This window comes from Astyanax mexicanus, chromosome 6 (genome assembly GCF_023375975.1).
Source record: "Astyanax mexicanus isolate ESR-SI-001 chromosome 6, AstMex3_surface, whole genome shotgun sequence".
Taxonomy (NCBI): domain Eukaryota; kingdom Metazoa; phylum Chordata; class Actinopteri; order Characiformes; family Acestrorhamphidae; genus Astyanax; species Astyanax mexicanus.
Window position 1 is genome coordinate 41319562 of NC_064413.1, and position 14086 is coordinate 41333647.

A 14086-nucleotide genomic window follows, 5' to 3' on the forward strand; every position below is an offset into this window, starting at 1 on the left:
AATACAAATTAAAGTAACTAAAAATAATGATTAAACATTTAAAAACGACATTCACTTCCCATAACTAAAGATCAAATATACCTAAGCAAATTTCTTCATTTTCTGTTAAACAACATAACACAAATTGATAAAAAAAAGATAAATATACAAATTATAATAACTAAAAATAATGGCTTAAAATGTAAAAAACGACATTCACTTCCCGTAAGTAAAGACCAAATATAACTAAGCATATTTTTGGCATTTTCTGATAAACAACACAATACAAACTTAACAGAAAAAAGATATAATTACAAATTAAAGTAACTAAAAATAATGACTAAAAATTAAAAAACGACATTTACTTCCCATAGCTAAAGACCAAATATACCTAAGCAAAATTTTCTCATTTTCTGTTAACAGCATAAAATAAATTGATATATATAAAAAGATAAAATTACAAATGATAATAACATATATACATATTAAAACCAAAATAAATATGTAGTTGAGGTTGATATGTAAATATTCATTCAATTTCAAATTACAACAAAGAAAGGAAAGAAAAACTATTTTTAATTTTTCATCAATTTCAAAGTTTGACTAAAACTCTTAATATCCTGGCAAAAAACAAAGAAAATGTTTTAATTACTATATATGTATCTATAAAAAATTTAGTTGAAATAATTATATAAGTTTCACCATAATAATTTTCATTAATGTAAAGTTGGATGTACTAGGTCAGTATTCTTTGAGGAAAGACAATATTGAAGATCATAAACTTGGAGTGATTTATGACTGTTCCAATATTCCTTTTTATATCATTTTCTATTAAGCAGTAATGAAGATTTCACAAAAATAGTTTCTCTGGCAAATCTCAAAATTATATATTTATTACTGAGTAAGTTGACTTATTTTTAGCAGACTGAAAATATAGTGTTTTAATGGGCAGATTTACAGTCAGGGATTAAGCCTAGTCTTTGACTTCACAGCTTTCTAAACAGAGATTTTCCACTGACAGAAAAATACAGTATAGGACTGTGCTTAATCCCTGTCAGTGAAACCCACACAAAGGCCAAGGTAAATAGAATAAAATAGGTATTAACTATATAATTAAAGCTAGTTTAGTTATATAGACAACCCAGGAGAACCAACCTTCAGTTCCAAGACTTGTGTTGTGTTTAAGTTTTACACATATTGCCCAGCACAAAAATGGCAATCAAAATCACACTATTTTTCTTTCTTTCTTTTTTAAATTCAGTATTAGCTAAATACAGGCTGCACTAAATAAATAATTAAATTCACAACTGTGGGGCAGTGTGTTAGAAACTGGGGTGAGAGGCCCACAAAGTAAAACAGAGCAGTCAGTTTTCAGTTCACAGCCCTCTCTTTTTTATTAAATCACCCACTTCCACAAAGATTTTAAAGTTAAAATGTTACATGATTAAGTAAGCCCACTGGCCTTAGCCAATCTTGGGTGGTTACTGAAGGCCCCTCCCACCAAGGACCCAGCACCCAATTTACAACAGAAAGAAATAAAGAATTAATATTAACATTTTACAGTAACAAAAAGTTGTTAGCATATGCCTTTTATAATCCATAACAAAACTAACTTTTTTTCTTTACAGGTACCTCTCGCAGGGACTTGCCAGGCCCCTGTGGACCCAGAGTACAGCAGGATCTACACCTCAAAAAGTCGCAGGACACTCTTTTATTTCAGACTCACCATGTTCTGGACAGAGCCTAAAAAATAGGCCCCCTCACACGTTACTTCCTGAGTGTTCAAATAAGTCATTTTCGCATTCGATTATGGAACAAAAGGATGTCCCTTGACTTTTGACCTCTACCTGTAAACACTCTTAGGGTGATTGTGTCAGTACCCTTACATCATCAAGCAGCCAGATACAATGAGATAAAAATTGCTGTAATGGCTTTAGTAATGAGTTTGTGGCATTTCCAACATTGTCATTCTCAGTGCTGCAGAGACACTGGCATGGTTGTGGTGTGTTAGTGTTGTGCTGGTACGAGTGGATCAAACAGCAGTACTGCTGGTGTAGATATACTCATGTTATGCTTTAAACTACGTAATTTCTTTCTGATAATATCCTACCTTCCAGAGGATCACATTTATTCATTTATTTAAGAAAAAACACCACATTCATTTGCTGCAGCCCTTTAAAAATATCATTTAAACACTCTGACCACACTTGAGAAGTCTTGTAAAATGGTCTTGCAGACAAAATTTTCTCCAGGGTCGATAGTTGAGAAACCTGTTCTAAGATTTGTGGATAAGATATTAATAGCACCACAGTGGACAACTTTTTGGTCATAACATATGGAGCATATGGAGTTCACTGCTGACTGAGCACATGCAGATGGCTTGTGAGAGGTGGAGAGTGTTTATTAGGCAGGTTGTTGCATGGATCCAGATACTTGTACCGCCTGCCAGATGGCAAGGGGAGCAACAGTCCACTGGTGAGGTGTGTAGGGATATGGATGATTTAGTGGTTCCCATTAAAGACAGTAAATGAGAGACCCTCAGAAATGGACGTCTCCCGTGAAGTCCAGATCAGATCCTTTTTCTTGGGCCTTTTCTTCAACATTGACGGACACGTTGTTATGAATGCAGCATGCTGTGAGGAGTTTCACCTCTTTTTCTCAGGTTGTTAGTGATGAGGCTCACAACTGGAGAGGTGTCAGCAGTCTTGATGATGTAGTTTGAGTCATGCTGTGGAACACATGGTGTACAGCAGAGTGTGTGAGTGTGGAGGAGGTGCAGTCTCAGAGCTCAGAGGGAAAATGTACAGAATGTTCAAGGTTTCTCCATAAACAAACACAAAGAGTAAATAGAGACTTTCAGAATGGGAGTAACCATTCTAGAGAAACTTTATGGTTCACAGAGGTGGTGTAAAGAAGTAAACATTAAGCCACTAACCAATCTGACAAATACATTGCGAATTTCTAAGAAAAGCAATAGAAAATTGTATTCCATGCATCCATACATAGTTATATGTAGTAATACTATGAACCTCAAACACTGCTGTTTCTTCACTGCAAAAAAAAAAAAACTGGAATAATAATGGCAGGGCTGGTAATAAAGCCAGTTCCAAAAACCCGAATCTGTTATGTAACAGTCTTGACTTATTATACTACACCAGATACCGTCGACCAGCCAATTAAATTTAATTTAGATTTATTTATATAGCGCTTTTTGCAGCAAAAGTTGTCACAAAGCAGCTTTACAGAGAAAAACAGGTCCATGCCTCTTATGAGCAAGCATCACTGTGATGCCAATAATTGTGGTAACAACAGTGGCAAGGAAAAACTCCCTTAAATTAAGACAAAGAGAACCAAGAGATGTTTGGTACACAAAATTTGCTAACTTACTTAAAAATGTGATTTGCTAGGCTAACGCTGCAAAAAAATTGTCCCTTTTCTCATATGTGTAAATACATACACACAAATGTCTCTCCACCTGGTCAAAACACATTCATATCACCACACTAGGACTAACCTCAGCCTATATAAACATGTCTGCATGCAATGTTTTTAGCTACATGTGAGTTTAAACTGAGTGGCTGTAGAACTACATAATCCTTTTTATAGACCATTGTGGACCATGTTTCATCAATGGCATAAGTAATATGAAAATATGTCATTTCACTGGTAGCTTTAGATTGTAATTAAAATAACTATGTTTGTTTTATAATCATTGCAATCCATGTTTCCTTAATAACAATCACTGTAAATAAAACAGAAGTGGCAAACTTTTCATATCAAACCACTCTACATGATTTTGTTCGATGATTTAAATATGCAGAAAGGTTAAACAGGTTGAGGTCCACCAGACAAGAAGTCCAGAAACCTGTTTCTTCCTCTTATCGTGCTCAAAGATTCTAAGCTTTGTATTGACCTAATCAGCCTTTAAGAGAAGATAATGTCTAATGCTGGACTGAAATCAATGAACAGCACTCACTTCGCTGCTGTCCTATTGTTCAAGGTGAATCTGTACTGAGCTAGATTTGAAATTTGTCATCATTAGCCGATCCTTTTCTTTCTATAATAATTTCCCAGCTCTCTTTTGCTAAGAAGCCAGAATGGCAGACTATATTAGGCTGATAAAGTCTTTTTACTTGAGTGGAATCCATAATGAAAAGTATAAAGAAAGGAGAGTTACAAAAAAATTCAGCCTGATCAGTTATTACTTTGCGCAATGATGAGAAAGAGAGGGATTCTATCAGTGCTGCTAATGAAGGAGACTGCTTTTAAATTTATCTTTGGGGATTCCCTGTTATTGTCATTAGGGTATGGCATAAATCCTCTGCTGGAACTCAGGAAAGATGTCTGCACTTTAGTCTAGACTATTTAGTCTAGTCTTGACTAGTTTAGACTCCTGCTGTCGTCCTTAAACTATACTTCAATCTTTTTGGGGTTCAACCCAAGAACACTAGAGTCTTGTAAAACATCCCATATTTATATACAATCACCTGCCAAATATTAAGTAGGTCCCTCTTATACCACCACAATGGAGCTGACATTTAAGGCATAGACTCCACAAGACCTCTCTGAAGGCATTCTGTGGTATTTGGCAGCAAATCCTTAAAGTCCTGTATGTCGTGAGGTGAGTCCTCTATAGATTGCATCAATAAGCCTTGGGTGCCAATGACCCTTTTGCTAGGTCACTGCTTTCTTGGACCACTGACCTCAAGAACTGACTTTGGCAGTCATCTTGACCATAATTACTCCTTGTAAAAATGTCTCAGATTGTTTTAATTTTTGCCCATTTTTTCTGTTTAAAAATATTGCCTTCAATAACCGACTGTTCATTTGCTGCCTAATATATCAGATTCCACTGTAGATGAAGTAGTGGTGCTAATGTTATTGGTATAATTGGGTATTATTACAAATAATTAGTCAAAATTTAAGAAAGAGAGAAACGAACAATTGAGGAATTTTAAGGGTGTTATAACAAGGAAATAACCTGACCAAAATCCTAATATTACAGTGTATACTATTACAGTTTGTTGAGTCTTTGGCTTGTAATGGAATGCGCATTAAGTTATATAATTATTTATTGTGTTTAATCTGTTTCTGTATACCAAACAGCTAATAATACTAATATTGCATTCTTAACTTCTGAATACCATTGTGTGAACAAATAAGCCAATATCACAAATAGTAATAAGCAAAAAAACAAACTGACAAACCAAACTGTTGAAGTGGTTTAATGCTGTGGGTTTCCCGTGCATAGTTCTGCAGATACACATCATTTATTGGTGTGAAGTATGATCAGATTAAGGCCTATACACACACAGATCTGTCTATCTTCACATAATCCTATCATAACTCAACAGTAAAATTACAGACTGAACTGAATATTCAGTAACTAATTGTCAGGCCTGCTTCAAGAGGAACTTGAGGAAATCTACAAAGTCTACACTCTTCAGATGTGATAAACAAGCCGAGGAGCATGTATAATGCATCAGCAATTTTGAATGAATAAAGGCCTTTACATGGCCCTCTCTTTGACTAGCCAGTGAATGTGAGCTGAAGTGGTCTTCCAGTGGTGGAGCGAGATGCACTCGTCCATCATCTTCCCTCCCTACTGAAAAATTTACAAAACTATCAAAACCTCCTCCAGCACACTCGCAAGCATTAAAATTCTGCACATACTTTGTACACACGCAATGACCTTCTCCAAAGTAGAGGACGCTAAAAAAAGGTGCACTTACATGCTGCCACTACTGTGCAGGTCTGACGTTATCTGTGGGCTGTTATTGCACACTGTAATTAAAAGAAAAACTGGATATATATGATCAAATATTCCTAGAAAATGTTTTTAACAACAATTCTAACATTCACCAATGTTTTCATCATTATCCTCCTAAGAGCCAGAAAAAAGATTTTATTATTTGTGAGATTTGTTAAAGTATTGTAGTAAAAATAATAACTTAAAAATAATATAAATAAATGTAATAATACAAAAAAAAATGTATATAGGGGTTTTGTAATAAACAGGAGGATGAAGGAAACAAATCTGAACTTGTTGTAAGAACCAACCAAGGAGATTTGGATGCAAACGCAGGCAGGCTTTATTAATCCAAAACGCAAGGCAAAAATCGTAATCCAAAATACAGGCAGTAGTTCAAAACCAGGAATAAATCACTAGGCAAAATCTTAGTCAAAAAACAGGCAAGGATCAAAAAAACAGATATAACAAACACAGACGTAAACGCTCGATAAGACACTAGAGTGGCAATATCTCGCAACTAGACTTAGTAAAAGTCCCAGTATAAATAGTCTCAGTAATAAGCTGATGTCCCACAGGTGTGTGGGAGGGGCGGAGTCAGCTTATTAGTACTCCGGCGAGGCTGATCTTAAAGGTGCAGGTGTGACACTTGTGTCCTTCAGAGATGAGACCCTGCTGCTGGTTTGCATGCTCCAAAATATTTTCAAAAACCTGCTCTACAACTGTGAATAAAATTATTTCGGCCTCTTTCAGCCCTCTGCTTACTAAGTATTGAAATTTAATGAAAATATGTAGAAGGTAATTAGGTAAAAAAAGTAGCAAGTCACATTGTTCACTACAGAGGACACTGAATAAAAGCTGTGGGTTTTAAAGGGTTAAAATGACTATACATATCTGAAATCATACTAATCATTAGGGGGTGGGCGATACGGCCCTAAAATAATATCACGATATTTCATGGTATTTTCACGCTAATGATACTCTTGGCGATTTGACAAAACACTTAATAAAAAAATTATTTTAAGAATACACTACTGCAAGAAAATGAAAATGAAATTGTATTATTGTATGAAATATGATATGGTACACCCTTAACTGAGATATTAAAAAATACAATCAAGTAGTCAATGATCCAGAATGTCATGATACTAATAATGTACTTACTAATAAAGTAAAATAAATGATACTGGACAGATATCTAGTCTCTAATCTGTCTCTAGTAGATAAACAGTGTAATGGGAAATCAGAACAGCGTGAATTTTTCTTTTGCTAAAAACAGCAAAAAATTAGCACCCTGATGTGAATATGACACGATATTTCAGGCTATAATATTGTTCACGATATTATAAAATGTTGCGTTCGATACAATATGGCACACCCCTACTAATCATACCTAAAAATCTAATTTTGAAGAATCAATATAATTATTAAGAAACAAAAACATAATTTCTGTCAGGAAGGATGGATGACCCAGGCAGGGAGACGAGGAGACGGACGCAAGTGCAGGTAGAGCAAAATTAAATAATTTATTAAATAAATAACAAAGGTAAACAAAAGAAACAAGTAAACAAGAAATAAAGAAATAAACAAGAAACGGAGGTGAGAAAACTAACAAACAAACAGGGAGGCTAATAAACGAGAAACTAAACAGAGCTAATAACATAAACAAACTAACTAGAGAATATAATAATAAACAGGGAATATATACAAGAGAAGGACTAGAAATAAACAAGGAAATAAACAAGAAGCTAAACTAGACAAGGGAAAACTAAACTAAGCAGGGCAAGGGAGGAAAAACCATGGATAAAAACAGGAAACTAGAAATAAACAGAAAAACACAGAATAAGGAGCAAGGGAAACAAACTATGAGTAAACACTGAACTAGGGCTATAGCAACACAGAAACGCAGAGAGACAGACAACAGTGGAAGGTGCAAAGACCGACGAAGGACAAGAGACAAAGGAAGGCTTTATAGCACACAAGGGAAGTGGAAACACCTGGGGCTTGGGGGCGGAGCTACAAATTGACACAGGTGGAAAAATACTGACAGGAGACACAGAGGGGCACAGGTCACGTGGGAATAACACACAGAGACATGAGACAAGACCAGGACATGACAATTTCTGTGAAAAACTGATCATGTTGGCTCAGTGGTTAGATCACTTTACAGACATCGAAACCAAGGTTGTGGGTTCAATACCGGGGATTTAAAGGCTACTATTGTTGAACCCTTTAGAGCAAGAGCAAGGTCCTTAACCCTCACTGCTCCTTGGGGGCCATGTGTAAAACACACAAAATCTCTGTATGTACTTATCAGTGTAAATGTGTCTTTACTGCATGGATGGATTAAAGATGGAGGCCAATTTATTACCTGTTCCCAGCACAAGTATGGTGTATTTGGTTTTCTTGCTTCTCCCCAGTGCCCAGGATGTGCTACAGATCATACGGTAGGATTTTTTTAATTAATTGAAATAACAGTGCTGTGAACAATTCTTTGGTTTAAGATAAATGACACATGAATCTGATGTAGACGTCTTTGTTTGAACTTTTCTTAAGAACAAATTTAATAAAGTTCTCAGGAAGATATTGGTAAATGAGGTTCATTGTTATTTAAATGAATTTCAACAAGAACAATTATGCTGGGGTTATTTCATTTCATTTCATTTTGCTTCAGGGAAAACCAGCCAGGGACTCAAAAACGTGTAGGAACAGGATTAAAAAAGAAAGTGTCACAATGTGTCAGAATTTGATTAGAATTTTGATCACAGATTCTAGTTTCCTAAAAAGCTTGTTCGCTTGAAAAGCTTTATTTTATGAAGGAGCTCTACCCTGTTTGAAGCGGACTGGTTGTCACAGCTATGTACTGTAAGATGTAAGATACAAGGTTGTTCAAATATGCATGCAATCCCATGCTTCATATGTTTTGCTATTCCACTTGAACTGTGTGGTAGGCAGTTTATCAGCCTTTTTTTCGCCCAGTGACGAAAAATATGTTTTTTTTTTTTCAGTCAGAGCACTAGTGCGATCAGCGTGTCTGACAGAGACCAAATGGAAATATATTATTAATGTGTTCAAGGCCAAAGTTGACCATGATGACTATATTTAGCATGTGTTGATCTGACACATCTCTGAGCCCTTATTGAATCTTCATGCTCCAGTGAAACAGTGATTTGCGGAGAGCCTCAGTTGGATCACACATCCCTCTCGCTCGCCCAGCATTCGCCGAACACACTTGGAGGAATTGCTATGGCAACTGGTTGCTATGGGTGATGTGACACCACCACACACTCATCTGCTGGAGGGAGAGGGAGTTGGACAACAAAAGCCAGGGATGCAAAGCAAGGAGGAGAAGCTGTTATTCTGATCCCTGAATGAAGCGAGGGTCCGGCTTCTGAAAAAAGTTGGGGAGACGTATGGCTTCGGGCAGGCAGCCATAATGGAAAAGGAGCCTCTCTTCGTTTATTTTCGGCGTCTGTCTGCCTCCTGCTTCTGACGGATCTGTTTTAGCTGCTCCTCCACAACAGGTAAGTGAGTGATTCTCACGCTGCACTTCAAACTGCCAGAGGAATAGAACACATCCATACAACAACCTAATCTAAGCAATTAGATTTACATACATGGATGTAAATCTGGCTGATTTGGAGGCCAGTAAATATAAAATATATATACACATAAGAGGAGGGGGACATTCGGCATATAATTCACATTAAAATCTAAGACAGACATGAAGGCACATGGCAGTCAGTTATACTTAAATTAAACACAATTTGACATTTTTGCTCATGTTCTCATGTTTGTTGATCACAGGTTGAGATTGTATCCTGCATCCTGTTACAGTTGTCTGAGTTAAAGGCAGGGAGTTTCACGAAATATGGCAGGGAGTGCCAGGTCTCTTATGTCTGTTGTTATTGGGTACCGGCTTCAAAAAACAGTACTGTTGCAGGGTCACTGTGCACTGACCACCAGCTTTTCAATGTGCTGCCATGAAAAGATCACGCTGCCTGCTTTCGTGGCATTTCGCTGAAATGTGTGATGGTTCGAAATGGTCAGAATTCTGAACAGATGTACAGATATAAAAGGGTTGATGCAATATGGGCACTTTATTCTGCTCAGATGAGAGAAGCCACATGTAAAATATTTATAAAGCTAGGCTGATAGTTCACGGGGTCCACGTTGATGACCACCTTGAGTGTCTGGCAACACGTGCAGGTATTATATGAGCAAGATATGTTTTTTATGGCTTTTAATTTCAATCCATGTGTTTCCATCAAAGTCGTAAATCATATTTTTCAGTCAAGTAAATATAATTTCCAATTTCTTAGTGAATATAGAGTGTGTTCAATTAGGGTAATAAGACAAAAGGCTATAAAAGATATATTTTCTTGCATGAAGTAGTAAAAATAAAACATATTATCAGAGCTTTTACTGTGAAACCACAAAATTAAAATCAACAGCTTCAATCTTATAAAAATTGATTATTTGTTTGGCTATTCTTTTGCATTCTTTTGCCCATCACTCTTCACTCAATTTACTCTAATATGGCTGTTAGACATCATACACATAATAAGAGAGTCTAATACATTCCAAAAGATTATCAACCCCCTCCCAAAAAAAGACAATCCAACATGTTTCTTTTCTTGTCCTACATGCACTCTAACAGAATGTAAAATGGCTCTGAACAGGGGGACTTGTTGAATCTGAGGCTCGCCCGTGATGAGCCCACGCTGAGCCCGTGCTGAGGGAGGCTGCTGGATTAGGGAGCTGCTAGGGTGCGCAAGGCTGAGGATGGCGGAGCACCTCCACAGCAGCACGCTGTCGGCATCGGGGGCCAATCAGCCCATCCCTTTCCTCACCCTGGAGCAGAAGGCGGCCTTCGTCTTTGTGCTGCTCCTCTTTATCTTCCTGGGCCTGCTGATCGTGCGCTGCTTCCGCATCTTGCTGGACCCCTACAGCAGCATGCCCTCCTCCACATGGACAGACTATATGGAGAAAGACACGTTTGACTACCGCATCGCCTGAGGGACACTGCCCGGGGTCACGGGGGCCACAGGCGATGGCTACCTCACTGCCTCCACTGCAGAGAGGCCTGGCGTCTACACGGTACCGCCGTGCCACTCTGGTGGCGTGCGTCTGGTGGCATGATGTGTCATTTTTAAGAGTCACATGGTATAAACGTTCACAAGTCCTCTCATTCCATCCGTCAGTTCTTATGGGATATTTTACTGCCAGCAAAATACCTCACACCTCTCAACACAGCTGATAATTGATGTCAAGTCCAGAAGGAGAGTATTAGCGATGACACATCCGTAACTTAAACTAGCCAATTACCTGTCACAGGCTGTTCGGGTGAGCTGTTTGGCGGACCTATGGAACCTTGTGTTCCTGCAGTGTTTAATGATGCATTTGTTTTGTTTGTTTTGTTTGATAAAATGAGATTATTCCTTTACTGGATTTATTTGTACACTACCTTGGTAGGATTATAAAGTGCTTTGGTTTGAGGATTGTGAAATCCTCTGAGCTCTTCGTTGAGAAAGTCCTGAGCTTTCAGCCTTACGATTCAGTGTGTTTACAGAGCCGCCAGGAGAAAACTGGCCTTGCTGTTATTAAGCTAAATGTCAATCAATGTAATGAACCAACCACCCTCCTTGGGCATCTGAAAGAGCACTTTGACGAGTTCCCCTCTCTCTATCTGCCTCTTTCTCTCTGTCTCTCTCCCTTACTCTCTCTCTGTCTCTCTCTCTGTCTCTCACTTTCTCTGTCTCTTTCTCTCTCTCTCTCTCTCTCTGTCTAACTGCAGTGTGCTTTAATAGGGTGTGTCTGATGTTGTGCATATCGTTCAACAGTATTTGCCGACACTGAAATGAACTGTTCATTCTGATGGTGTGAATTTGCTGTAGTGCACAGGCTATCAGTGGATTAGTGTTTGTGCGCAAATTCTCTGGTGTAAGCTGTGGTTCTAGCTTAACTCCATGTTTTTGAAAAAGAAATCAAACCAAGCTCACACAAGCAAGAAAACGTGTCTATGATGTGCAGAGAAGATCAGTATTTGCCATTCTGGTGCCTGTTTCTATTTCATTTTACTATTTGCTAATGCTTTACAGTCTGTAAAGGTGAGATTGCTCTGTTATTAACTTGCCCATATTGAGGACAGTTATTGCCACAGTACACTAAGCTCCAGTGTCGGGAATGACGGTCGTCATTATAATGCACATTGTGTTTTAGCTGAGTGGTGTGTGTGTGTGGGTGTGGGCCTGTGTGTGTGTGTGAGTGCTCTAATGCGCGTGTGATCTATTAGATATTTAATGCTGACAGACGCTAGTTTTTTCAGAAAGACCATGTGCCATGTGGTTCACAAGTGGGTCTTGCATTTGTTGTGCTTTTTATATTTGTTTCCAAATAAAGATAAATGTATTTCTCTCAAACAGACTGCAAACACTGAATTACTTCAGCACTTTCTCATGTTCCTAATGCCTCGTAAAGGGGTGTGCCATTTTGTGCTACTTTGCTTTATTTTGTAAAGTAACCTCATAGAAAAGGACCAAAAATATTATAACAGAAACTGAACAAAGCCAAACATTTTCAGAGTTACTTAAATCAAAATTTTGTTGCTGTCCAAAAAAAAAAAAAATCTTTTCATTTTTGTTGATTTTTTAATTACTCACACAGGGTCTGTCCTTTACATTGTGCCAAATGTTTGTAATTAATGAAATAATAGAAATGCTTGAATAGTTGGTATAAAATCTTTTTATACTGACTTCCATTGGTTAAGAAAGCTTTTACTCTCCTGTAAAGTTACTTATTTTGAGATATGTGGTTCTCTTTTCTTTTTTATTTCTATTATGACTTTTTTAGTATCATGCAATCATTGCATTATGTGCATTATTAGACACAAACAGAAAATTCACACAATTCTCATTTTAATTATATATCTACCAGATGCAGAGCACATCTGCTAAGTATTATTTATTTTATTCTAACATGGAAAATACAGCATTAATATAACATATTGGATCATTGATTTTTGGAGAGATATGGCAAATACCGGTAATTTAGTATTTAAGTTTTTGATTATTCAATATATCAAATCAGTAAAAAAAACACTTGTACCTCCAGAATAGCAACATCTCAGAAGAAGGAAAACCTCTTTTTAATTTGTAATTAAAGTCAGTGTAAAAATATTTATTTTCAAGAATGTATTCAATTTTGAAGCATTTCTACTAATCTATTTATTATGAACTTTTGCTTTAACTGAAAAATTAAATGAAATCAACGTGTCAAATGTGAAAAACAGTTAAATGCAAATAAGGACATTAGGTTTTTGCTTGTCTGTGACAATTTGTAAGTTCTATCAGGATGATAGTGCACAATGCACTCAGAGTCACACAGCAGTTTAAAAAATGTCATTTCCACACAGACTGGAAACTGGAGAGTATTTAAACTGGTATTTCTTTATCCGTGCCTGTGAGTATTAACACTACAGGACCTCTGTTAATAAAGATTCTCAGCAATGCTGAGATGATGTAGAAACACACTCCTGCAAAAGCCACAGGGAAACCAGGCCTAACAGATCCATCTTCATCCCTGAATGTCAACATTTACAGATGTGCCTTCACTCCCGTTTAGGGCAGGAGAGGCAGCTCCAGCTCACAGAGCCACGGCTCAGTGGGACATTTAACACTCATGTCAGCAGCACTGTGAGCCAGTTTATTTAGTCCTATCATGACAATGACAACGATTCACATGATGTATAAAGAGCACCTTTATTGATCATCTAGAACATGGTGTGAAGAACAGACTGCCAACAGTGCTGGAAATAGTATTTTCATCCGAGCAGATGTTTAAGCCAATCTTTAATTTACTAAAATATAAAATGCATGTTTTGTTCTTTAACAGATAAACTGATGTAATTAACAAACCAGTTTCTCATTACATTAATACAAACAAAACATGATGAAGTGTAGGAGGACAAAAGTTGAAGTGTATTTTGGGTTTGAATTAATTTTAAATCCTGCTTTTTATCTATATTTAAACTTCTGTTTTATTTATTTATTTTTACATATTGTTTCTCCCAAATTGCAGCTTCACAGCAGAAGGAACAGGCCTTTATAACTTTCCATGGAAGTCAGTGTAAAAGAATTTAATTCAAAATGAGTTGATTTATATAGTAACAAAATTAATGTAGTTAGTTTTTAGGTGTATCTAAACTTTATTTAATTATTTGCTTTTTAATTAACTTTACAATAATAACAAGGTTAAACCAGCATTGAAGATAAATTAATATTGATATCATTGACAAATGTTGTTTTAGTTTTGTATTTTTCTTCTTTTTATAAACTACACCCAGCTGACACACAACTG

At 36.8% G+C, this 14086-nt stretch overlaps 1 protein-coding gene across 2 annotated transcripts; it reads left to right on the forward strand.

Moving 5' to 3' along the window:
- The first annotated feature begins 8738 nt into the window (after window positions 1–8738).
- LOC103025787 (cortexin-2) lies at window positions 8739–12150 on the forward strand. Of its 2 annotated transcripts, none has more exons than XM_022673566.2 (2): window positions 8739–9252; window positions 10389–12150. In XM_022673566.2, the coding sequence occupies exon 2, from the start codon at window positions 10514–10516 to the stop codon at window positions 10745–10747; it is 234 nt and encodes a 77-aa protein (XP_022529287.1). In that variant the 5' UTR covers window positions 8739–9252; window positions 10389–10513; the 3' UTR covers window positions 10748–12150. The 2 variants fall into 2 exon arrangements, with proteins under 2 accessions (XP_022529287.1, XP_007249754.1); XM_007249692.4 differs by having other exon boundaries at window positions 8740–9252; window positions 10411–12150.
- Window positions 12151–14086: the final 1936 nt, after the last annotated feature.

Excerpts from the sequence above, each read along its gene's own strand:
- LOC103025787 (XM_022673566.2), top strand. The coding sequence starts at position 10,514 with ATGGCGGAGCACCTCCACAGCAGCACGCTGTCGGCATCGGGGGCCAAT.